The sequence below is a fragment of the Chaetodon auriga genome, chromosome 24 (genome assembly GCF_051107435.1).
Source record: "Chaetodon auriga isolate fChaAug3 chromosome 24, fChaAug3.hap1, whole genome shotgun sequence".
Classification (NCBI taxonomy): Eukaryota; Metazoa; Chordata; class Actinopteri; order Chaetodontiformes; family Chaetodontidae; genus Chaetodon; species Chaetodon auriga.
The window spans coordinates 15,706,971-15,732,882 of record NC_135097.1 but is presented as its reverse complement, the minus strand read 5'-3'; the positions used below and the strand labels follow the sequence as shown (position 1 = coordinate 15,732,882).

At 42.8% G+C, this 25,912-nt stretch overlaps 1 protein-coding gene across 1 annotated transcript; it reads right to left on the bottom strand.

Moving 5' to 3' along the window:
- Positions 1 to 3,083: 3,083 nt before the first annotated feature.
- arsj (arylsulfatase family, member J) lies at positions 3,084 to 18,526 on the bottom strand. Its single transcript, XM_076725689.1, has 2 exons — positions 17,686 to 18,526; positions 3,084 to 5,071 (listed from the first exon to the last, which is right to left on the bottom strand). The coding sequence occupies exons 1-2, from the start codon at positions 17,994 to 17,996 to the stop codon at positions 3,676 to 3,678; spliced, it is 1,707 nt and encodes a 568-aa protein (XP_076581804.1). The 5' UTR covers positions 17,997 to 18,526; the 3' UTR covers positions 3,084 to 3,675.
- Positions 18,527 to 25,912: the final 7,386 nt, after the last annotated feature.

Here is a 25,912-nt window from a genome sequence, read left to right as displayed (position 1 = left end):
CGAGGGAAGAGAAACAGAGGATGACGAAAGCATGAAAAAGCATTACAACAATGATGACAAGGATGAAAAGAAAAGGAAGCGGTCTGAATGTCTGAGAGGGGAAAAAAGAGGAGAGAAAATGAATACAGGCAAGTACTCAGGAAGAATAATGAAAGGAAATAAAAGAAATGTTGAGATATTATGGGAGTGGTCCCGGGGAAGCACAAAGCAGGGCCATATGTCATAAATGGGATAAAGTGGAAGTGCTTGGGCGTCTGCTGAAGGCCAAGAGAAGTTCCAGTTGTGCATGGGTGAAATTGTTCATTACAGGAAATCCCCATGTCTGAAGAGAGCCCAGAGAGAGACCGTCCATCAAGCTAACTCACTGTTCTGTCTTCTCTCACACACTTAAAGGGTACTTCTCGCATATTCGAACCTGAGTCCTGTTTTCACATATGTAGGTCCGCTGGATGGGCTCAGCCAGCAGCTGCGAAACAGGCTGCAATGAACATTAAAATGTTACCATTGGGGACATTTTGCACCAGTCAAATTCTGTGCCTGACAACATTATGGAAAGGATCCGGTGGGAACCACACAACAAAAACAAACTAATCGATGGAGGCAGCAGTCGACCGGCCAATTCTGCAAAGTAAAATGATTGTTTTTGACAAACGAGTGTGGCGATTTTGAACAGATTGTTAAACAGAATATAACGGCTGCTTCTGGTTAAACAAAAAGACTGTGACTCTTTAACAAAGAGGTCTGACTCTGTTGGGATCCTTTCCATGATGCTGTCAGACAACTTGAGCCAGTCGGTCGCAAAAACACTTTTAGTGGACATACATTGATGGGAACATTTGCCCCCAAGGATTACATTACAACTACTGCAGCCTGTTTGTGGCTGCTGACTGTGGCCATCGACCAGTTCTAAACTTTTTGTACCTATTTGTCATTTAGACACCATAATTTTTTTTTTTGTAAATACTGTAATTACCCACTAAAGTCTTCTCATGGGCTTCAGCAAATGTCAAACATACTCCACTCAACTCATTTGCGGAGGCGGATTTGTAATTACAATAGTACAAAATGTCTTTTCCAGTAGGAAAAACTTACTGTAAACTCTGCGTGTGTGAACTCTTTGGCTTCCTGCAGGAAAGAGGATGAATCATTATCATTTTGGCACATTATTTGCCACTTCCTAGGCAGGACTTCCTATGACGTCACTGTCAAACATGACAGCTGCTGTTTCTTATGCTTGTACAACCACTTGAAAAAAAAAAAAAATCTCAACTACCTCGTAGGAATGGAATGTCACGCTTTTGCCAAGTAGCTGGAAAGCACACCCCTGCAATGTGTAATGCTCTGAGTGCATGCACCGCAAGCATTAAATGTGTTTTGGCATTTTGGGTGGTGTTCACAGGATATTTCATGGAATCTGTATTAATTCTGATTTTTCTGGACAACAGCTGCTTGATATTTGTCTCCTTTTCATCACTTGACTTTGAGAGAGATACACTAGAACCCAAGCCTAGCTGAGTCATGGTGTTTCACATGTAGCTCTTGGCAGCCGGATGGTTTGTTCTTTCCAGTTGGCTACACGTAATTCGGTTAATTTGCACCTTGATCATGTGAGAACCTAAACTATAAGTTTCACATGGTGCCACAGCTGAAGGGAAACTGACACAATCCGGCAAAATCGCTCCGCTGCACATCCCTTTGATCAAAGCTTCCTTGCGCTGCCATCCATCAGGTTTATTTTCTCACATCTCTCTCGATGAACACTAATGGGCATTTTTAATGTGATGCAAAAGGATGAGAGAGTTTGATGTATTGACCTACAGCTCAGTTATAGCGGGGGGAAAAAAAACCCCTAACTTTTTCCCATAAGAGGGATGCAAATGCCCATAACTGAAAGCAAATGTGAATTCCCAGAGAATCCAGGGTTTAACTGTTCCTATTGCCCATGGGAGAGGAAATTCAGCACAATGGAATGAAATAAGAATCTGATCTTACATAATTCTCAGCTGTAGCTCATAATATAGGGGCATCCCGAATGTTTTATGGGCAAGAGTGAAGACAGCTTAGCAAGGTAAATTCCGGTTCCCATGGGTACAGTCTGGCCTGTTTCCATAAATCAGTGTGAAGGAGCTGAGGAAAACCAGTACGATTAACCCAAATAGACCTCACCTGCTTTGGATTTACAGAGGTTAAGGATCAAAAGAGCCATCTTCTTATCAGCATAAGCTGTTAACACAAAAGTCGCTGTGAAAGTTGAGTCAGTGCCTGAATGGTCTGAGGTCATAACTTGGCTCTAGGTACAGTGTAGACGCAGGGGGATCCAAGCTAGTATGGATGGGAGGGATGTGCAGTGTAGCCATGGGAAAGCCCCTCTCTCTCTGGAGCTCCTGTTGTTTCATGTGTTCGAAACAGTTTCAAGCTCTCAGACTGTACCGGAGCCACAAAACTGCACTGTTCACAAAAGCTTCTTGGTTAGCTAATTAAAAAGACAAATAGACAAGCAAGGGAAGCAAATCAGAGCCAAGCAGACCATGTTCCATTTTTAGGCAACTATAACTCTTGTAGGGTACAGAGCATTTAGAAGTCATTTAGTGTCATTAAAATAGCTAATTGGCCTGTAAAGCAGACCAAACCATCTACAAGCACAACTCATGAACAGCTCAAGCAAGTCATCAACATTTTGAGCCTATGAGTCTGGGGACCGTTTATGTGGCTGCCAAGCAACAGGCGCTTTGGGAAAATATAGTTTTACAGATTGTCAGTTATGTTCACTCCGTGTGAATAGTTTGATTTCTCTTTTTTCCTTGATCACAACTTCTCATACTGTACACCATGACTGATGAGGCAAGCACATTTAAGGACTGCCATAAAGCAGATCAGGTCTTTATCACTGGTCAGATGCCACTTTACTCTATTTTCTCATTAATAAATGTCCTTTGTGGCCATCTGTCATCTTCTAAATATGAAAGAGATGTTAAGACTTTCCAGTTTCAAGAGTACTTATTGTCATCAGAATAAATGAAATCTGGCGGTAATAAAATGCAAACCAGACAGACCATGAAAGATTGGTGGAGACAAAGAGCTTTGTGTCTGGAGCTTTTATTATGTTAGTTTGTCTTACAATCAGGTTGGCCTGGTGCCAGACCAGACATCTATAGACAGGAACAAAATCTATTATTCTAAAGTTCAGACAGACTGCTTATAAAAGCAACGCACATCAACTCACACAACACATAAATCCTACATCTGTTTCCATGATACGGTATCACAACATAATAGAACTATGTCTTACTTTATTTCTCTGTCACCAAAATTTATGGCAACTGTCTGGAGGATTTATTTTCTACTCTAAGTGAAACATGAAACTACAGAACAATCCAAAGGTGACAACAGTTCAAGCATGCAACACAATCTAGAAAAATAAACATTCTTTAAATGCCCCTAACATTAACATGAGGTCTCAGTTGTGTCTGGGCATGACAGTAGTGTTAGAATGAGTGGATCTTTTCTTATTCTCTTGAGGCATTTCAAAGGTCCATCCATATTATTTTTCATACAGTATATACTGGAGTCAAGTTAAAACTAACTGGAGTTAGAACATCTGAAGAGGAAAATCCTGAAAAAAGAAGTGTCAATCCCTGAGAAAAGGCAACCAAAGTCTTTCACAAATGGTGTAGGCTACTCTTCTACCTTCCTTTTCAGTTTTCTGTTCTTTGATTTCTTTTTCCATCTTCTTTTTCCAAGATGGTTGGTGAACAAGTTGTATCTCTCATCCACCTGTTGCTCCTCCCTCTCATCTTTGTACCAAGGTCCCCACACGCCCCCATTGTACTGAGGGTTAGAGCGCAGGTCTTTAGCTGGATAGCGTACCGGCACTGCAGTCTTGTTGTACTGTGCGAGCCGCATTAGCATCTTCTTCACTATGTGAGGGTAGCGCTGAGACAGGTCCACTCTCTCATAAGGGTCAGCTGTGATGTTGAACAGCCAGATGGACTTACCCCGGTCCCAGCGGACACGCTCGTTATGCCAGCGATTGATTATCTGCTGGTTGGAGAAGGTCTGTGGAGGAACCCAGTCACTGTAGCCGGGGACACCCGTCAGGAGCTTCCAGTGGCCCACCCGTATCGCAGCCTGGATGGCCGTGTTCCATAAGCCATACCCAGCCTTCCATGAACCATTTTTGGCTTTGATGTAGATTGGATCAATGTTATGAAGAATGTCCTGGCGAGGAGATGGGCGGCCTTCACTAATAGCTTCCCAGACATCGTACCCATCCAGATTTAGATCCTCATCTAAAGTTCCTTCACCAAGGGTCACCAGTGTGGGGAACCAGTCAGTGATGTGGACCAAAGATCGACATTTTGTCCCTTTGTTTACTAAGAGGGGACTATGAACAAAACCCACTGCCCTAATCCCACCTTCCCAGTAGGTGGCTTTACTCCCCCTCAAGGGCCAGTTGCTTCCACCTGCTAATGGCTGGCCGCCGTTATCCGATGAGTACACTATAACTGTGTTGTCATAATAACCGTAGCGTTTTAGAGCTAATGTGAGGTTGTGGATAGCTTCATCCAGGCAGGACACCATGGCAGCATATTTACGACGATGCGCATTTGGGATGCCCTTGTAGCGCTCGAGGTAGCGGGCAGGAACCTGTAGCGGGGAATGAACTGCCTGATAGGCTAAGTAGAGAAACAAGGGCTGTCTGCGAGGGTTGTGGTTGGCTAAGATGCTGATAGCTTTTCGAGTAAACATCATAGTTGAGTACATACCACGGTCCTGTTCCCAAGCTGCCTCTTCTCCTTCATACAAATCATAGCCACACATACCAGGCCCTTCACATTTATAGTGACTGTAGTAGTCCCCACTTCCTAGCAGGGAGCCAAAGAAAGTGTCAAAGCCACGCTGGGTGGGCAGGCAGCCACGCTTGTAGAAGCCCAGGTGCCACTTGCCCACCATGTGGGTCGAATAGCCTGCTTGCTTTAGCTTCAGGGGCAGGGTGACATTTTCCAGGGGCAGGCAGTTGGGCTGGGTAGCTCGGATGATCGAGTGTTGAAGGCCTGTGTGGATCTGATACCTACAAAATAAAAACAGATATCACCCTGTCAGAGATAATAACATAGTCAAAGAAATATGCATTTGAAGAAACTGGAAGTCTTATAAGAAAATTCTTTGTTTGACACGTTTATGCTACACAAAAGTGGAAAAGGACTGTGTCCACAAACTATTGCACCATAAATTAATTTGCTGTAGCAAAGTACCAAGCCATGATGACTTGGTCTGCCATGACACAGCTGATGGTATTACCCCTTACTTTACTTTTTTTCCACTAGATGACATTTACGACTTGGCGATGTTGGCAGAAATGCTGAAAAGCCTTCCTCTACATATTTTGCTCTGTCAAGAGTTGTACGATTAACTCACAAACGTCCAGATAAGATAATAAGCCCTGCTGCATGATTTTATTTATACAATGTTCACATGCTACTGTATGACATTTCAATTACACAAATGTAAACACTGAAAATGCTGCCAATACACAGTAAAAAGCTTAAGAGTAGATTTTTTTTTTCTCTCCTTAAAGGATTCCTCTCACAGACCATTTGAAGGCAATAGGTTGTCCAGTCAGAGAGAGAATATTTGTATTGGAAATTACAAACTGATACATGTTTCAATGAAAATCTTAATTACAATGGACCCAGTCCAAGGCAAACATATTTGAGGTCTCAAACGAGTGCTTATATTCTGGCAAGCCAAGCACAGGATAATGTTCAACTGATGTCTAACACTGCACTAAAAGGAGGTGGATGGGTAATCTCAGTTGGAGGGGGGAGGCCCAGAGCAAAAACAGATCACCTGTCAGTCAAGACCAGACAGGAAAACAGAGTTGTGACCTAGAGCTAATAATGCTGAGGCAGTCATCTTGGCAGCAAGCTAACATAGGACTACTGATGAGTTAAGGACAGATTTGATATCAAGTAATTTTTCTAATTTCTTTCACTAAAAATTGAAACTCTTCCATGGTTTTGGCAGTAAAGGGAGGATTAACTCAGTCCAACATTTGGTGTAAAGTACTAGACTTTTATTAAAGCTCAGCTCAAAATGACAACATTACACTGTATCTGCAGGCATTTAATAGAATTGTTGATGAATTCCAACTCGGAACAAACATTCTCCAACCCAGTGGAGTTTCAGTACTATACCATTCCCACACTCATCAATTACTCAACAACTGTGCGTGTCACCAATGCCTAGCCTCACAGGAAATTTCCAAAGTGATGTAAATGCTTCCTTGATAAGCCTGACAAAAGTAAATGAAAAATAATAGCTTCATTATGGTGTTACACTATCAGCTTTAATCCCAAGGAGTGTCATTATCATCGTAGAAGAAAAGTCTGTTTCAAGGCAGGATGGACAGTGTAAACTGTGAAGCACACGGCACAATTACGTTTGCTACTCTCTTCTAACAACGATGCTCAGTCATTGGTGGTCCGTCATGCTGCTCCCAGTGTTCGTGCTGTCTATTTGTGTCAACTGCATTTTGGTTCAGTTCAAACTGTACTTGCACGGTGTATTCAGACTGGCACTGGCTGTTCTCAGATCATTTTTGAACCAGGTGTCTTTTATGAAAATTATGTTATGCTCACCAGGTTCCGGTAGGTCTTCAACAGGTTTTTGATTTGTACATTTTAAATTTGGAAAAAAAAGTGAAATTTTGAAATATATATAGATTTTTTTTTCAAAGGATATCCTGCCCTAATACTGAGTAGACTACTAGCTGTAACTGTTAATGAAATACATTAAAACTATGAGCTGTGGGATTTGTGGTCTGACTTTAAAGGAGCTCAGCCAACTTAAGCATCATTATTATTGAGACTGTGACTGTGTTACTGGCCCACAGTGAGGCAGCTGTGACTTTGGAAGCAGCTCTCAGAGGATGAGGACAATGGGGTCTGACTTAATTCTGTCTGACTCCCCCAGTCTGCTTTGACTGAGAGCAAGACATCCAGGAGACAAGGAACTGATGCATCCAGATGCCGCCTTCTTCCCTGTTCTGACCCTCCCTTACTCTCTCCTGAGGTTTGTGGTGTGCAGTCAAACTGTCATCAGGGAAAGGGAGTGAAAATAAGTGTCTGGTTTAGGTTTCGAGAGAAGAGGATTCAGCTGGAAGAGAACCAGAAGGTGGTCAGGCTGAAGAAACCTCCAGTGCCCCTTGAGAATGCAAAAGTCCTTCAAGGGTTACACCACCGTGTGGTGTGTGCAATGTTCCAAACATAGCAATAAACTCAGTGATTTACAACTCAAAACCTACTCAACAAAAAACAATACAGTGAGCACTACACATTTCTCCATAAAATCACAGACTGCAATTGCAAACACATACTAACTACCCTGCATGTAGCAGAGCCGCCCAGACCATATGCTTGCACTTTGGCCAGTTTTAAGATACCTGTGTTTCAGTTTGGTAAAGTGCAGTCTGGTGTATTTCTCAATGAATTTCTGGAACACTGGTAAGATTTTCTACCTCAACTGGTGCCTCTCCAGAGTAATTCACCTTAAGCGTTTCACGCACCACTAGACTGTCATGAGGATGGAGAACAAGTTCTTTTAAACTGCAAGTCTGCACACTGACTACAGCTCTAGTGCTGTGATGTTGGTCGCACAAGCAGATGCTTGTATCTCACTAACAAAAACATGACTATCAAAAAACATTGATCAAGACGTGCCTATTTTCAATTTCCCATATCATACACATACTTAAGACTAGCTTGTATATGGTTTTCTACAGCAAACCAGATGATTGAGTGAAGTGGAAATCAGAAATAATTTGTGAGATCAAATTGAATATTAAATTTTGTATAGGTTGTTATTCAGTTTTACTGAGCATATCATTTGTTTTTAGTCATGCTAGCAGCATAGCTCGATGGATGGCAATGTCAGTCCTGCTATCAAAATGGACTTGCATAGAATTTGTGACAGACATTCATGGCGCCCAGATGATGAATCCTACTGATTTTGGTGATTCATTGACATTTCCTCTGGTGCCACAACATTAGTGAAATATCTCACTTCCATGAAACCTGGTAAACACATTTATGTTCCCCGCAAAGGAGTAACTTTGATGATCTCCTATCTTTTTATCTAGCACCATCACTAGGTCAAAGTTTGTCCAATCCTGTGGTTTATGACCAAAAATTCTATTCTCTTCAACTTTAGCTCCACTTCAGTTTTCAGTGCTAATTAGCAAATGACAGCATACTAAAGTGCTAAACTACAATGGTAAACACAGTAAACATTATACCTGTTAAAATTACCATGTATATATTCAGGGTTCTAAATTAACTTTTTTGATCACCAGCCAATGTGGCTGGTGACCTTCTAAAGTTACCAGCCAATCAGAATTTCCACTAGCCAAATTTTTTCCCGGTGAAAATAAGAGAGATTATGAGTGCCACTGAATGCATTTGATCATTTTTGAAAAATGCACAGAAAGTACAACACATGAAACAAAATATACACAGAAAGTGCAAACATTTATTATTTTTTATTATTTTATAAAAGACATTTTTCCAGTAAGTATTTAGTATCATTACATTCCTAATAAAATGTATTTTTCCTTTCAACTTAAAGTGTTTTTGCTTTCCTTCTTTAATAAGAAATATATATAAGTAACAGCCATGACTTAAACACTTGCAAAAAAATTGCATTGGTAATAAATTGATATATGTATGTACAACTAGAAAACACAAATAGTGCAGCAGTCAGTATTGCAGACTCCTTCGGCTCTCCTGATGACTTCGGGCACTCTCATGGTCCTTTACTGCCTCGACTTTAAAATTATTAGTCCCCACCACAAAATTATTCGTCTTGTTTTTTTCTTTCGTGTACATGCGGCAATCCTTACAAAACATGACGGCATTTTCGTGATCAAACACAAGTCATTCACGACCTGTCAGCCATTTAGCGTTAAACTTTCTTTTCTTCGTTTCGCACGCTTTGTCGACATTCTCATCCCCTGCCTCCTTCCTCTTCTCGCCCCCAGACGTCTGTCCCAACCACGCATTTAGTTTAACTTTACTTTTTACTTTTAGCTAGCTCAGTCTCCTTTTTTATAGTTTATACGCCGCCGTTCATTCTTCTTCTTCTTCTTTGTGTTTCCGTGGTTTCTCGCGCCGGTTGCACTACAAACTGTAGTGTGCCTGCGCACAGCCAATGGGCGTCTTGTACGTCATCACGTAGCATTACGACCGTGTTCATGGGAAATGTAGGACGGACTGTCCGGGAGACAAATGACCAAGAACTGTAGAGCGGCTCTGACTGACATGATTGCCTAATGCATTACCGGCCAAATTGGCTAGTAAGTTTTTATTTACACCCGCCAATATGAATTTTAACCCGCATTTGGCGGGTTGGCGGGTGTTAATTTAGAACCCTGTATATATTATCCCTGAGAGCACTTCAGCATGCTGATGTTAGCATTTAGCTCAAAGCAGACTCAAACAGACATTAGCAAACACTTGTAGACACTTAAGGTGCTATACTGCACAGATGTGTGTAGGAGTGTGTCACAGCTCAGCCCTTACCACCTCTACAAACCAATTTCCTGGAGGGAATCCTGGCCGCTGACAACTCTCATCACCAAAGTGTTTCAGTTCTAGCTGCAGTTGGTGGCGACATTCTGGACAAACCTGGTGGCAGAGCTGTTTGTTCTCTGGGGGAGATAAAATTATCTGTCCTGCATTGTGCTTCGCTGAAACAAAATGCCATCTGGGTTTGATGCCTCCAAAACCTTTGGAAATCAAGTTAGGAAATTGTGATGTTTACTACTTTGCAACAGTGATTCCCACGGATTTCAAAGTTAGTTCCTGGGACCTTTAAAAATGTTTAACTCCTCAGGATAATAATACGGCACAATTCCGAATTTGATACCTCTATTCATTGCAAGCCTTTGAGGTCAGGTCAGTGAATTTAAAATGAGACCACACTGGGTCTGGAGGGAGCCAAAAAGTGTCTTGGTTTCATATGACGAGAAGAATTTCTTGTCACTTGGTGGTCTATGCAGGGGGAGCTCTGAAACCCAACTACAACCATGCATACTGGGGGACAGAGGAGGCATTGTTGGTCTGTCATTAGGCGACAATCTGAATGCAATGAAGTAAGAAAGGGATGGGAATGAAAGGAAGAAGTAAAGGCAACATGTGTTTGTGGCTGAGACAACAACATCAACAACAAGAAATCAACCAAGCCGGGCATGGGAATGTGTTTTTTTTTTGTTTGGGGGGGGGGGACACACAAAAAGAGGCTTGTTTACTCCACTACTTTGTTGATTTGGTATCCAAATAATATATAATTAAACCAAAGTAAGGCTAAGTACTTGTAAAACCTTGTTCTCCATAATCTCTCCAGACTTTCCACAAGTATAGCACATGGTGAATTTTGCCTTGTTACGAGCCAATAAATGTCCATAAAATGACATTTGGATGTAATATACCCCATTATCTTCAATCTGTATTTGTTATTCATTCCATTTATACAAGGATCATTTTTCCACTTCTGCCATTAACCTCGTTTATTTTTATTTGTCAGGCACTTTTGCATCGATGCCAAGAGACCAATGAAATTGAAAGAAAAGCCCCTCTAGAACCTGAAGTGAAAAGCATTGATGATACGTTCCAGAAAGTGAAAAGAAAGATTAGCATGGAGACCACATACATGTATAAATTTATTAAGACATATATGTGTATTTAAGATTCAACCCCTTAAGAGCCCCAACCCCTGCTTTGCAAATCCTGCAGGCTGGTGGTGTTCACATACCAAAAGGTTAAAGCCGTGTAATGAGAATGTCATGCAAAGTGCAGCCTGTGATCGCTACACAAATCAGTCAAACCAGCCTGAGGCCTTGACAGTGAAGGGTACAAGGTGAGCGCAAATACTTTCAAAGTGTCCCTGTGTTATTTCTCTTTGACATGCAAGGGGGTTTACAAAAGAACTAGGTCTTGACTTTGCAAGTTTTGAGGTACCTGAAGGACAGTTCTAGGTCTTATTTATGAGACCTTAAAATAATGATTGCAGTAACTGCTACCCTCTGGAGACCTTCCCCTCCTTCTCTCAAGTCCCTCCACATGTCTAATGTGACTGATTTATAGGTTCTTTTAAAACCAAGCAGGTTATGAATAGACAGCCACAGCCCAAAAGCCCAAGCACTGGGGTCAGGCATCTCTGCATCCTTAGTTCAGCATGGATTCAAGCCATGTACAGGAAGGGTAATACTTCTAGCAACATCTTATCAGGCCAAAGTTTGCTGTTGCATTCCTTGAGTAAAAAGCAAACTTACGGTCTTAAATGCTGCTATAATCATGCTATCTCTCTTGTTTATTTACTCAACCACTGAGCCACAAGGCCAACAAATCACACACGCCATTAAATTCAAATCACTGAACGCCGACAATCACTCAAGTCCCACAAGACAAGTGCACTGGCCGGTACTCCAGCCACTGAGGTTGTGGAGGTTCCCGAGTAGAACTGCTACCCAGGCTGGGGCTTTCTCTTGTATTGCTGGTCCACGTCCTCCTCACATATGGTTCAAATAAGCAGTTTCAACTCGGCGTTCTGCATTTAATGAAAGTCAGCCCTGGAGTAGTTCGTCTTACTTAGCTCTTCCTCTCTGCAGGCTCTTCATTTACTCTGCTGCTATCTCTGAATATCTCCCCCCTTCAGTTTTGTTCCCTGCTTGGCCTTAAGTTCTCTATTTTACAGACTCTTACAAGTAATGAAGGTTCTTTCTTTTCAAGACTTCAACAAGTCCAAACCCTTCTAGGACAGACTGATGTGGAGTGAGGAAAGGAAGTGAATGAGTGACAGATCACTGAAACAACAAGAAAAGGGTGAGTGAGAGGCTAAGACAAGTTTGAGATAAGTGTGGACAGATGGGAAGTGTGTGAATAAGGAGACAGTTGTAGCAGGACTACAGTGAAAAAGAGCTGCTTCAAGCAAATGACTGAACCAATACTTCTTGTGGTTTAGACCAGATTTAAATCCAGCAGGATATAAGCGCGTAGTGTTCAAGGATGACATAGGAGCTTTTTGGAACAAAGCTGCTTTCCTTGCTTGAGGTCTGCTCCTCATTTATCTGGGACCCCAGAGGGCATTCTTCATCTTTTGTTTGTTGATGGACAGTAGCTCATTCAGCGATCTAGGAAACTGATAATGAAATTCAATTTTGTTTGAACCAGGTTTTCCTTTGCTTGACAAGAAAGACTGCGTAAAAACATGTGGCCAAAGGAAAGGTGGCCAGGTTTACCATGAAGATAAGGCCATCTGTACAGTACAGATAAAATTGTCTGAAATGGAAAATGGAAAAATTAAAGCAGCAATAATTTACTGCTATTTACTGCGATCTTACCTGTGGATGCATCGCTGACCAAAACTCAAGAAAAGAAAGCCAAAAAGGTTAGAGGTTCAGCTATTGACAAAAGAGCTGAAAGGTATGTTTACGATGTACATTTCATTGTCCTACCTGATATGGTAACCTAAACTGTAGCTCTAAGAATAAACTTCATTGGGCTATATCAATGGCAAGCAAAATGGTTGCAAACCCCCAAAACCCTTGACTCAACTTTTTATGGACAGGACAACAAACAAGGTGAGGAGTATCCTGGCAGATAGATCCCATCCTGGCTTCAGCCAGTTTCAGTCTTTGAGCTGTGACAGGTGCTATAGAGTCCCTCTAACCATTAAAAAATGTACTTTACAAGTCCTTTATCTAAAGTGCCATCTGTATTCTTAACTCTACAAAGTGATTGCCACAGACATTGAAATGAACTGTGTAACGTGACTTGATCTGTGTCTTGTTTCTTGTGTTTGGTGAGCAGAAGACAATTTTCACCCTTGTGGACAATAAAGATCTATTCTATGCTGGATTTGTCAGAACAGGTAAGTTGACATGGCACTCGAACTATAGAACATTCACCGTTGACACCGTTAATTACAAAGGATCCAAAACAAGTGGACAGGTTTCAAAAATACCAGTTGTCGTGTCATGTATGTACACATTCTTCAAACATATAGAACATTTTTCCATTTTAGTGGCTGCTGAGAGGAGCAACCTCGGCCCTTACCCGGGGCAATCCACCTCTCTTCATCAGTTAAGATCAGTGGGAACCCGATGGGGTTGAAGAGCAAGACAACTCTGAACTTGAAGGAAAGCTCTGACTTTAAGCTTCTAATCTCATCAGTGCAGCTTAAAGAAAACCAGACTGGTTGAAATTTTTCTGATGCTGTGAGTGTCCCAAGGGGGTGGACAGCAAATCTTTTCTCAAGCTCCTGTGACTGGAAGGTTAAAGTGCTTTTCTACGGTTATAATGGTAGCTGCACACAACTGCTTCTATAAAGATGCCAGGTCTGTTTCATCTTCAGTCTCTTAGTTTTGGTAACCTAATCAATTCATAAAGTTTCCAAAAACTAAAGGAACTCAAGCCGTCATGCACCCTATTTTCCCATGTGGTTTACATCTGACCACATCTGATTTTGTACAGTAAGTACAATCCGTCCTGCTGCCTGCCAGGATGTGACATGTCAGCGGACGTGTCAGTAAAAAGAAGTATATAAACAGTCGCTTACCACTGGGTGGGAATTAGGTAAGACATATACGACGTCTGGGTTATAATTTATATAACCATGGTTTCAAAAGAATTTAAGTGACCTTTTTCTAAAGTGAAACAGATGTTTAAATAAACAATATATATTTATATATACTGTTATATGTGTCCTTAACCTGTAGTTTCCAGCCTGGGTGTCAGGACCCTCAAAGGGGTTGCAAGATAAATCAAAGTAGGCACAGTCTTGTTTTTAAGTGTCACAAGGCGCAAAGGTTGAGGACTACTATTCTAGAATTTTTTATTTTTTTTTTACGTTTTCGCCCCACTTGTTTTTTACTAAGAGGTCTTTTAACCTGCAAATTACCGAAGGACTGCTGGGAGACTATTGGTCCTGGTTCCACAACTGCATTTCCATGCTAATCACTGCAAAATCACATCATAAAGCATACAAGACCTAGTATATCTATCTCTCTGTGATTGACTGGTGACCTGCCTCTCTGCCAATGCATTCTGGGATTGCTTCCAGAGTGCAAAGATTCAACCCCATGACCCTGAATGGGAAAAACAGGTGTTGAGCATGAATTTATGGATTCTTTGAACATGACAGGGCTGTCACAGGGTATGAGGTTGCTGTAATGTTGTTATTATATTAAAGATGAATGGTTAAAGATCTGTCATTTTTGAGAATTTACAATAGTGATGCAGAGGAGTGTTATTTATAGCTAAGAGGACTGGCAGGCATCTCTATGGTTATCGTGACTGCAGGTTATATAGGTATATATTTAACCTGTTGTGAACACTACAGCCACTGTGGTATCCTGTGTCCACCCTGCAGGTGACATGTTACACCTGAAGTGGAGTCGAGTTAACTCAAGACAGCAATCTGCCGTTGAAGGATTTTGAACAAGTAAAAAATAGAGACAGCATCATCCATAACCAGTGACTGCCATGACTAGTGTGTGGGTTATATCATTTTGTCTCAGAGTATTTATTTTGACTGTGCTGTCTCTTGAGCGTAGACAGTAATGTATGAGACAAGGCAACCTTTCCATCTGGGTGAGGAAAACACCAGTGCACAGCAAAGACCTTCAGCTCACATAGCAAAAGAATTGAAGTAATAATAAAATCTGATTGTATTCAGCAAGTATTCAGCTGGGTTCAGATACAGGCGGTTGCCACGGTAACCGGTTTAAACAGCCTGTAAAAACTTAATCGGGCTCTTACGAAGTGCTTATGTTTTGGATCCAGTCCTTCACTATGTCTGATATTTGCCCCGACAAGTTGATGCAAGCGTGCCAGAGAGACATTCTGCAACGTTGTTCTCGGAGCTTGACTGAGTGTCCGGCTGACACAGACAGCTCATGTTTTAACGCTGACACGCTGACGGATGGAGTTCTTTTGCTCAAACTCAACCACACACACTCCTCTGCAGCCATCCGCTCAGGAACACAAGCCTGGGATAATTAATGGAATCTGCACCTACTTTGACACATGGATGTTAGCAGAGCTTCTTTTTGCTCCAGTCAGAGATTAGAGAGATTTTTTTTTTTTTTTTTCAAACAGCAGAGGAACGAGGAGGTGGCTGCACTTTTCTCATTATTTTCTCGGACGCCTGCCAAAAAACAGTGGTGCCCTGCGAGACTCCTCCTTTCTAGTTAAGGAGTGGAACAGGACAGATGGTGCAGGCCGTGGAGGAGCCCTGCAGAGCAGCATGTACAAAGAGGGAGACTGCTGATGTGAAACATACTGTAAGCCAACTACAAAGCCAGACCACAGGTCACCCCCCATGATACTATATGCCTTAACCAGCCCCATGCTCTAATATCTCTTTACAGCTTCCTGCTGCCCACTAAAACACTGCGTGGTTGCTAAGGCGATGCTGCTGCACCCTGGAAAGACTTAAACATTGGTTTGACAAAAAAAAAAGCTTAACTCAAGGCTCACTTACTCTTTCAGAGGGAGTTTTCAAAGTCTGTTTTCAAAGTTTTGGAAGTGCAGTTCCCATAACTTGGCGGCTGTGATCAGGAAGGTTTTAGTCTGTATTTGTTTACATTTTAGCAATCTGACATCATTAAAAGAACGGCGAAGTGGCTATTAGCAGTTTCTGTTTGAAACGTATGTGTAGATATACAGGCGGCTCCCACTGGGTTGATGTGACGCTGAAGAAAGCAAGCGTCTTCTTGCTATGACTTCTAAGAGGATTTGTGGACGTTTTTGTGATGGACATCAGAGATGATGAAGGAGAATAAATTTACACATGTAACATAAAACTGTAGAATGAAGTTTTGGTTATGTGCATATGAGACATGAGATGCTTAGTGTCAAGTTTCTGAGCACTGAGCAGGTTTAGGGGGCAACAGTCTCACCTTAAGGTCCATTTAGTAGCTGTTCAGGAGCTTTTGATCACATCACATGATCTTCATCAGCAGATGCAAACTGCTCAGTTGTTAGCGGAATGGTACATGTTCACATTTGCACTTTTGTTGCATTCCAGAGCACTTTGAGGGCCTCTCACTCGTGCTGGCTTGAAAGCTGAGCAAGATTTCATTCACTGATGAAGATCATGTGATAAGACTGAAAGCTCCAGGTACTGAATGAGCCCCGGAGGAAAAGTGTTTTCTCTACCGCTACCTCAACTTAGAAGTTTGTTAAAAAGTCATGTAATCGCTTGACAATCCCTCTGGCTGTAAGTAGCTTAAAAGCACACTATCATTACATGCTGATGATAGACAAACCCTCCTGCAGCGGGTCATTTCATACACACTGATGGAAGAAACTTCTATTTTCACAACACTGGTAACCAGTTCTATCTGACAATACTAAGTAATACTAAGTAATTACATGTAGTGTCACTAAAAGTGCTTCATTGTCCAGGAAAACTGTGTGAGCACAGCTAAGACAAGCACAGTGAGGTCATAGTTGAAACAGAAGTTGTGTTGTAAAGCTGAATGGAACAGTTTCTTCATAAAGTTTGACTAACCTGGACGTTTGTTTCCAACCTGTCTGACGTCCTCATCACATTTCGTTTTGGCGATTTCGCCACATTCCAAGACCTCAGCGATCACTTTCCCCTGCATGCTTTATAGAGGAGCCACCCCAACTCACCACGCATAAATAGCACCTATATTTTTGGATTTATTAAGCTTTCGGGAAATTGAGCAGCCCTGTTATGTCTCAGAGTAAAGGATACATATTTAATGACTGCAGCTGGGATTATGCTTCTCTGGGCTGCGTGTAGGCATACATGGGGATCGCTTTTTGTCTTCCAGACTGGTATGTAGCATGTTTCCATTTGTTTTAGTCTCAGCGTCTCACCTGCCTCCTGACAGAAGCTGAATGAACCAATCAACTTTCTTTGATGCGCAAGTCAGCACAACGTGTAGGTGAGATTTTGGAGGCGTGCCCATGCATCAGCTCCTCTGCAAAGCTCTTCAGAGAAGCACAGTTCCAGCTCGAGGCGTCATGTAGTAACCTAACTGCACTGATAGGAGGATGAGATCTGTCAGATTAACTCACTGCGCTGTGTGTTTGCTTTGCAGTGATGAATCAGAGCAGCACATCACAATGGTAGGCACAAAGTTATCATAACCAATACAACTGATAGCCTGGGCTTTATAAATAGCATCCAGGTTGTAATAAACGATAATTCCATCAACAGTGTCTATGAAATGGAACACAGCAGGGGGTGGACTATCTATAAAGCATAGAAATGACGGCTCATCCTGCTGACACTAACTTGTAGGCACGAGCATGCAGAATGTTAAAGAAGTAACCTAAAAGCTTCAACTGAAGATCCATCCATGTGTTCATCTTGCACTTGCATGACTTCATTCCTGATCAGCGCCTTGTCTGGCATCAGCGCAGAGACCTGATCACACCACATAGCAACTGTCTCATTGGACCATAAATAACATTATCAGATAAGACTCAGATGGATGATAACCTTTCATCTTACTATAGGCTTTCCATTTCAAAGACCCACTGAAGGGTGCATGGCATACTGCCTGGACTCCCTTTGTAGCATGCTTTTTTCATTAAACTCCATGAAGATGTGCTGCTCAAGGAGCAGATTTATGGAACTAGTGTACCATACCTGCCGGTCATGAGCTGGCTCCTGGACGGGCTGCACAGCGGCTGCACGTAATAATTCTCCAGCTTGACTCCCTGCGCTGCCAGCCGGTCCAGAGTCGGGGTTTTGATCTCTGAACCGTGGTACCCAACGTCCCGGAAGCCCTGATCATCCACCAGGATGAAGACGATGTGCGGCTGAGAGCTCGTCTTATCAAACTCATTCCCTCGGTTGCGCAGCTCGGCATCCCAGTTTTCCCACGACAACTGAACGCTCCACGTCTGAGAAACGATGAAGCTGAGGAATAAACTCACCGGGACCCACAAGATCAACATGTTTCAGCCAGATTCAGAGCTCCGGGCGCGGTTAGTGTCGGGCGGTGGGTCGGCGTGTGCGGCCGGTAACGTGTTGCACATGTTCAGGGGGAACAGCAGCTCTCGGGAATCGGGTTCGCATCGTGTTCAGTCCTTTTCTCCGCGCGCACGGTCCACTGACAGCGAGGTGATAACTGTGGAGACCCAATGCATCTCCTCCGGACCAGCTGGTGTCTGACCTTTACAGCACACTCTGCATGCTGCAGACCCGCACACGTTTAAAAAAAACACATGGACTTTTGTCTCTGCTGCAACCAGTCTATCATCCTCCGACTGTGTGGCGTTTGTCAAAAGACGCGCAGAACTTCCGAAGCACAGAGACGCCGTGAAGCAGCCGGTGCACTGAGTTCACGGCAGATGTCCTCCATTCTGTCTGACAGCGGCCCCTCCAAGCTGAGAGCTCACTGAGGACTGAAGGCAAACACTGGATGTCTTTCTGAGGAGGCTGGTCCATGTGGACGTCCTCTGCAGACCCCAGCGCAACACTGTGTGACGATGCGTTCACGAGCGCCTCGGAAAGCTGTCCCTCCAGGGTTTTAGCTGGAGGGTACGCGGCACACGTCTGTCGTGTGATCATTGTGTGATGTTGATCTGCAGCTTTATTGAAGTCACATTTATTTAAAAAGCTTTTCTACCTAAAAAAAAAACAAATATTATATAACGTTTGTTTTATTTTGTCACACATCATTTTTCCAGGAGCCCAAATTGTGACCACAACACTCCATATGTTACTCCATGGTTTGCTCATATTTAATCATTCCAGGCCTTTTTTTTTTTTTTTGTTAGTTTCCACAGGGAATGATATGCATCAGACCTGAAAAGTAACCTGCCAAGTGCTGAGTTCACATATGGGCCTGCACACAGGCCAGATATGTAAATAGATGTATTTCAACATTCCAAGTAAAAACAGTTATAGATTTCTGCACGGCACCTCACCCCTGCACCCTGAGCAGCTCTTCACTGCCAAACCTTCCCTTTCCCAGGGAAACCATCAAATCTTTTTGGCTGAAAATCATTTATTCACTCACTTTTACGAATCTCGTATTTCTGATTATAAGTGACTTCAACAGCGCTGTCTCAGCTTGGGTGAAAAGTTGTGTCAGGGCAGCTGCCAGGATTTTAGAAGGTCATGAGTCCGAGTCCACCCCGACGAATCACTCTGAACTTATAAAAGGCAAGTATTTATTTTCATTGGAACAAAAAGTAATAAAACTGAAATTATAATGACTCTATAAATATTGTAATCGGCCTATAACATATTCATCGTTTGTTAGCTTTGTTTATTGAAATCCTTTTTGGAGCCAAAGTCCAAGAAAAAATATGGAATACATGACTTCAGTGGTAACTGTGGCCTGTGGTCATGTCAATTCTAGGTGTTTACACTCTTTTACTCTCTTTTTTTCCTGCTTCTTTTTCTACTTTTAATGCACAATCAACATTTAACATTAATTCATTTTCCAACTTGTTCCTATCCAGGTCCTTTCAATTTCCCAAATTGGGATCAATCATTCAAAGATCAAGCAGTCTAAGTCTAAGTCTAAGATCACTAATCTCTCTATCACTATCACGACTCATCTGAAACAGTGACTGGATGAGTCCGCACTGGATAAAAGATGGATTTTGTTGTTGAACCTTTCCGCTGGAGCTCCTTTGTGAGTAGAGCTCGGCCAATTTATTTTTCTTTTCTGGATTTACGCTCCCAAAACCGGGCATTTGATTTATATGTTGGCCCTGGAGAAAAGGCCCATAAATTACAAAAACAGAACAGGACAGATATATTTCACATCCTCCTTGTTGAAATGTAAGTACACAGGCGATGAGTGATGAGCAGAGCTGAGGTTGCGAGGACAGTCGCTCTGCAGACGTAGATTTTGAGAAAAAAATTTTTTCAAATAAAAGATGGACAGCACAAGGAAGCATCAAATAGTGCCCATTAACTTTCTTGATGATCCCATCAGCTGAAATATCCTGGTTGCAACCCAAGGAAATGACAAATGATCACATATGATGATTCCCAAATGGCTGAATACTGATCTCTGGAGAGCATGGGGGCAGCGTACCTGACAAAAGGAACTTACACTTTGCAAGTGATTGGTTCAAGGTGAAATGAATCAACTAGCTTGCTTGCATAAGATTGATTAGCATTTGCTAAGCAAGCCGAAGTTCATGGAAGAAAAGGGGAACATTTTTCATTGAGCTGGTGCAGCGACTACTTGCGCAGTTAAAAGACGTATTTGTACCATCGACTCTGGCCTCATTACTGTCTGCAAACCATCCCTCCGTGTGGAGTAATGTACAGTCTGGGTTAAATTACAGTCGATGTTGCAACACAGTTAAGCTATAGCTTTCTCTGTTGTGCCTCTGCTCCCCCTCATTACTGTCAGCACTGTCCAGACAGTTAGCGATTGATCAACAGCAGGAATCTGAAAGTTGAAGCCAACGTGAAAGATCTGTGTAGATTTACTTCGCCCCGTGAGAAAAACCCACTGATTGTGGCGTTTCCAAAGAAGTTATTTCACCATGAGTGCTCTCATAATGCAAAAACATTTCAGATCCTGCAGAAAAAAACTGTCCTGGGGCAGACCCAGGACATGCTGGAGAGATTGAGAAACACAGAGGTTGTAACCTATTGGTGGACTGTCCCCCAAAAAGACCCCAAAAGGTGATAAGTGCATGAGGTCTGTGCACAAGTACTGACGTATCTTTTTTTAGCCTAACGACTAGCATGAGCAGTGTATAAAACAAGCTTCCTAAATATCACGCTCGATCTCATTCAGTGTGTTTGTTGACTCACAGGTGCTGCAGTAACAGTCTCTACCTGGTGCTGCTCTATAACTGTCCATATTAGTATGATCACGGGCTGCTATATAAAGAAGCCGACTGTGAGCCGCTGAATTGGGCAAGAGGTGTCTGGGGGCCCGTACAGTGCGCATGTGAAAGACCCTCACATGCTGTAACTGTCAAGGTTCTGGAAACGCATGCGTGTACAACACACATGCACAGACACACCCAGTGGTATTGAGACATGAATAAATTTTCAGGTCGAAAAACAAAGTTGACAGATCGGAGCGTCCAGAGCAAACAGCCAGCATAGAGTGTCTCCAGCACGTCTACACATGTTACCAGAATGTGCATAATTTATGAATCATTGCGGTGCATGTTGAAATTAAATGTATTCAATTGCTCCTACTTTTCTGGCTCCGCAACTATCAGTCAAATCCAATTCACAGAACGAGTCCTCAGCATTGTAGGAGACGTATAATTGCTTAGTCATGCTATTACAAGGGAGGCGAATATCACTCAGAAACAGTTCAGCCCCCTCCAAGATGTGACCTCAAGCTCTCTGACATCCTTAAGGAGCTGCGTGATCTCATCCTAAGTCAGCACTCACCGCCACAGCCCGCCATTACGATGCAGTGGCACAGGATATGAAGAGCCTGGCCGGGACTTTTGCGCGAGTGCGTGCCATCGAGCATAAAGATCCTAGGGGCACTCGGACCCGACGGATGCCAGGCCCCCCGTTTCCAAGAAATCCTTTGTTTTTTGGGATGGTTGCATAAAACAGCGGGAATGTGCCTGCACACACTGCTGCCAAACCCCCACACCCCACCCACGCTCCTCACACACTGGCAAGACGCTCTTGAGAGGTAATGTTCTGGTCTCCTGGTGCACACCTGATAGTTATCCTCCACTGGAAATGCTTTACTGTCGGAAGGTATTTAGGACAGTGGGTGGCAGGGGGACACCAAAATTGCCTATGGATCGAATAATTAAATTCCAGACATAATCGTTGAAAGGGGTCTCTTTTATGCTGTGTCGCAGTGTCTTAGGTTACTGCGGGGACGACAAAGACGTTCTCAGTTCTGCTGCTGAAATCCTGCAGAAATAAGCATGCTAAAAAAAAAAAAAAAAAGTTTGTAGTATCACTTTAATTCCACAGGCAGATAACCAGCTGCATGGCTGATGTTAGCTATTAGTCCCATCTGTTTTTTGAACTCAACAGCTTACATGTTACTTTTACTCTGTATGCTACTCGTGCTAAAAATGTCTGTATCAACATTTGCAGGCGTTAAAGTTTGATGTTCTTCAGTGTGACGCATAAGTGGACGACGTGTCTCCCAGCTCTCAGTTGTCAACGGCTACCACGGGGGACGCCTACCAGGAGGCTTGAAGCTTGGACGTTGTTTCCACAAATATGTCCAAAACCGGTTTGGAAAAAGGGAAATTATGCACAATGGCTGCAGTGTCGTTACACCTTACACAAAAAAGAAGGAGAGCTTTAACATTATCTGCATTTCATCAGCAGCACCCGTCACTCGTCTGTTTGGAAGCTGAGCCTGAAGTGTGGCAACATTTCCTTTCATACTAAAAAACTTCCTGCCAGTGTGAAAGCTGGAACGCTTTTGGCCACCTTCGCTTGAGCATGTCAACATTTCCATGCACTCTTAAAGTTTCAACCAATCCATCGGAATGACCCCAGAGTGGAAGAGGAGTGGGTGCCGCTGTGTTGACATGGAGATCATAGATTACCCGCATGATCTGTAGAACTCACCCGCACTCTGTTATTGTGTCAGACATTCCAAAGTTGAAGGTGGAGCAGGTGGAGCCTACATGGCTACAGTACAGTTCCTTGTCTCCCAGTGCAGATAAAGCTTGATCAGATAGAACGGGAATGCCAGTAATGTTGAGATTTGATTTTTTTTTTTTTCAGGCCTTTTAGCCCATTTAAAGCTGCGGTAGGCATTGTTACACATTGACAGGAGTCCAGAGAGGTTTGTCAGAAAATAGCAACCTGCTCTTATCACTCTCTTCAAGAATTCACAGTTTTAAGGCTGCTATAGTTGAGAGATATGTTTTTACAGAGCCTAACTAAGTGTACCCATTACCATAGTTTTTGCTATAAGATAACTAAATTCAAGACCACTTTTATGAGTTCAAATCAAACAAAAGTCAAGCCTTAATCTCTGGAAACTATTCTTTTTGTCTCCTAAGTCAGCTGTTTTTTGATAAAACTCTCCCATTTGGTGATTTTTTTAACTCATCAACCATCTCTAATGTAATACTTGAAAGTGTTTGGTGTATGGAGTGTCCTGCTGGTGCAGCATGTCATGGCACGGAGCAGTTTTCAGACAGTCTTTCCTGAAATGCATTCATGGTGTTGCACTCAGCTGTGTATATGACAAGTGCAAACACTGGCTGTTTCCACACCTGTGCACAGCTGGCCAATGGCCGTCATTGTCAGATTGCACATTTTAGAAAGTTAGAGCCTGTATGTTGGATGCAGCCCCCTGATTTTGCTGCTGGAAAGCTTTTGGATGCTGTTAGATGATCCAATAAGAAGTTAACTTTAAGCGTACAAAGGCCTCAACCCTGCATTAATAAATTAATGGGCCAGCAGACCAAGGCAGCATTGTATTATTATCATCACCTTAGAAAGCTGATTTACTGAGTGTTTTAGCAAACAGTGTCCTGTTTGCACATCCAGCAGACATGTAGCAACAATCGCATTCATTTAGACTTATGATTCTGACTACCTGATGAATCTAAGTCCAGTACTTAGCAGGTCTTTAGCTGCTAAATGCTCCAGTGTTCACCAGCCAGCCGCTAAGTTTCTGTGCTGTTTGCTGGAAGGCTGGTAGAATTCAGCAATTCTGGGTTGTCATTTTCTGGGTTTTTGTTGTCTGTTTACATTGTTTCCCTCGTGTCCCTCCCCAGCCGGCGTTCCCCTCCACACCTGGCCTGCATCAGCCTCGTCAGCCCTGCCCTGTTCCCTGTGTTTTCCCCAGCCAATCAGCTCCTTCCCTGTTCTCCTGTTTGATTCACCTCATTCCCCTCACCTGAGTGCAGTTCAGTGCAGTTTTGCACGTGTTGTTCTGCATTTGATCCTGTCCTCCTGCCATCTAAGTTTGTAATTTTTTTAATGTAAGACTTTCTTTGAACAGAAAAGACCTCCTGCTACACCTGACGGCAGAATTTTATCTTGTAAAAATTGAAGAATCTACATCTATCCCAGTTAAGGAAGATGAGTTTAGTTCTGGTCTTCTTTTGGCTTCTTTTCTCCAGAACACCCATCTCATCCACAAACACTTCCAGCCATGCAGCCCATCTGGAAACAACTTAACCCCCCCCCACCACCACCTTATACCAATCCAGTGAGTCAGCTTATCTCCCCAACTGAAGGCTATGAGATCTTTTGACCTTCCAGCAGATCCACTCCAAACAAAATGCCTGGTGGGTGTTTAAAGTTCTAACGAGCAGCAGGCGCTCCCTGTGAAGAGTGATTAGGAAAAACAACAGCGGAACGCCGCACAACAAATTATCAGGCAGCTCCAGCTCCTGAGTTTTATAGGCCTTACTGGGCAGAAACGAGCTGTTTTGCTCACATTTCATGTCTGCCAGTCATTTTAGCTCAACAATAACTTGCACATTTTTAGACAAAGCAAGGCATTGTTGAGATGCCTCCTCTCAGCACGTCTGGGATTTGATAGTTTTATTAACTCGACAGAGTAACATCCAAGGCTTAATCTGGATGGTTGTAACACGATCTTAAAATGATATATGCTTTATCATGTCCATCGCTGGCTGCTGGCTGCTGACTGCTTTGTCTGCACGTCAGACATGCCCCGGCACAGAAACCTCACTGGGACGAGAAAATAGGCCCTGTTTGCTCCTGCTCGGTTCAGTTCAAGCATGCTATTCTTTGCAGATAGAATCACATGTCTGTTTGGCTGCGATTACACTGCTGAGGCGAACAAGAACGAGCATTCTCACCTGTCACCGCAGAGTTGACGCTTCACAAAAAGCCAAGGTTTGGACAGCTTTAATGTGCGCATACAATTTGAAGCCTTTCATGGAGCGAACTGGAAGAATAAGGGATTGGATGAAAGTTATTAAGGGAGTGTCAGAATAGAGGAAAGCTCAAATGTTCTGGCGAGCAGGGGCAGGTCTTTTAACCTTTTCTCATCTGAGATTCATTGTTTATTTCATTTTCCCCTCGAAATATGTATATATCATGTAAGTTCAGGGCCCCTTCCTGTGTCGGTGACTTCAATTCAGTCCCTAAATTAAATCAGTGCCATCAGAAGCGAGACAAAGATCTGTGGCTTTGTCTACCTGCGCTCACGTCCTCACAGAAACCTGAAGTTAGAGAGAAATTCCATCCACAGGAGCAGCCACAGAGACGAACACGATGACAGCAGCGACGGCCGCCTTGACACCTTGAGTGAGTGCAGATGAGGCCGAGATAAGGACAAAGTGTTGAAAAAAAATCCTCCAGACAAACTGGTTGCCCCCTCAGGTAGCTTGTGTTGAAGCAAAGGTATGCATGCAAAGCGGACGCCCATGGTTCAACCTTGACTTTCCAGAGCCTGCAGCAAGGGCCGAAAGGCAAAGGCAACAAAAACAGGGGACATTACAAGATCACAAGGTTGGGAAAATATATGGCTGTGATGGAGCACTGGAGGTGGAGTGTGTCATTTGAGATTAAAGGTTCAGTTCACCCAAATGACATAGAAATAGATTTTTTCACTCTATTGAGCTGATATTATATTTTAAAAATACATATTTCAGATCTTTGACTTAAGACCGTGAATACATGTGTGTCTGTAATTTATGTTTTCATGAGACACTGAAGATACTCGACCCAGCAGAGGCGGTCATATAAGCTCTATTATTAGGCTGTCGTCTAACTGTTGGGGCATACTTAAAGAAGCATGCGTTAATCGTTTGGCCCCCTGGGGCCAGTGGAAAAAGCAGTTTACACAACAGACTAGTATCAACTCATAAAGCTGTTACGGTGAATGTGTCAGCAAACGGTTCATTTTACACATCCAGCAGACACAGAGCAATATAAGCATCCATTTGGAGAGGTGACAAAT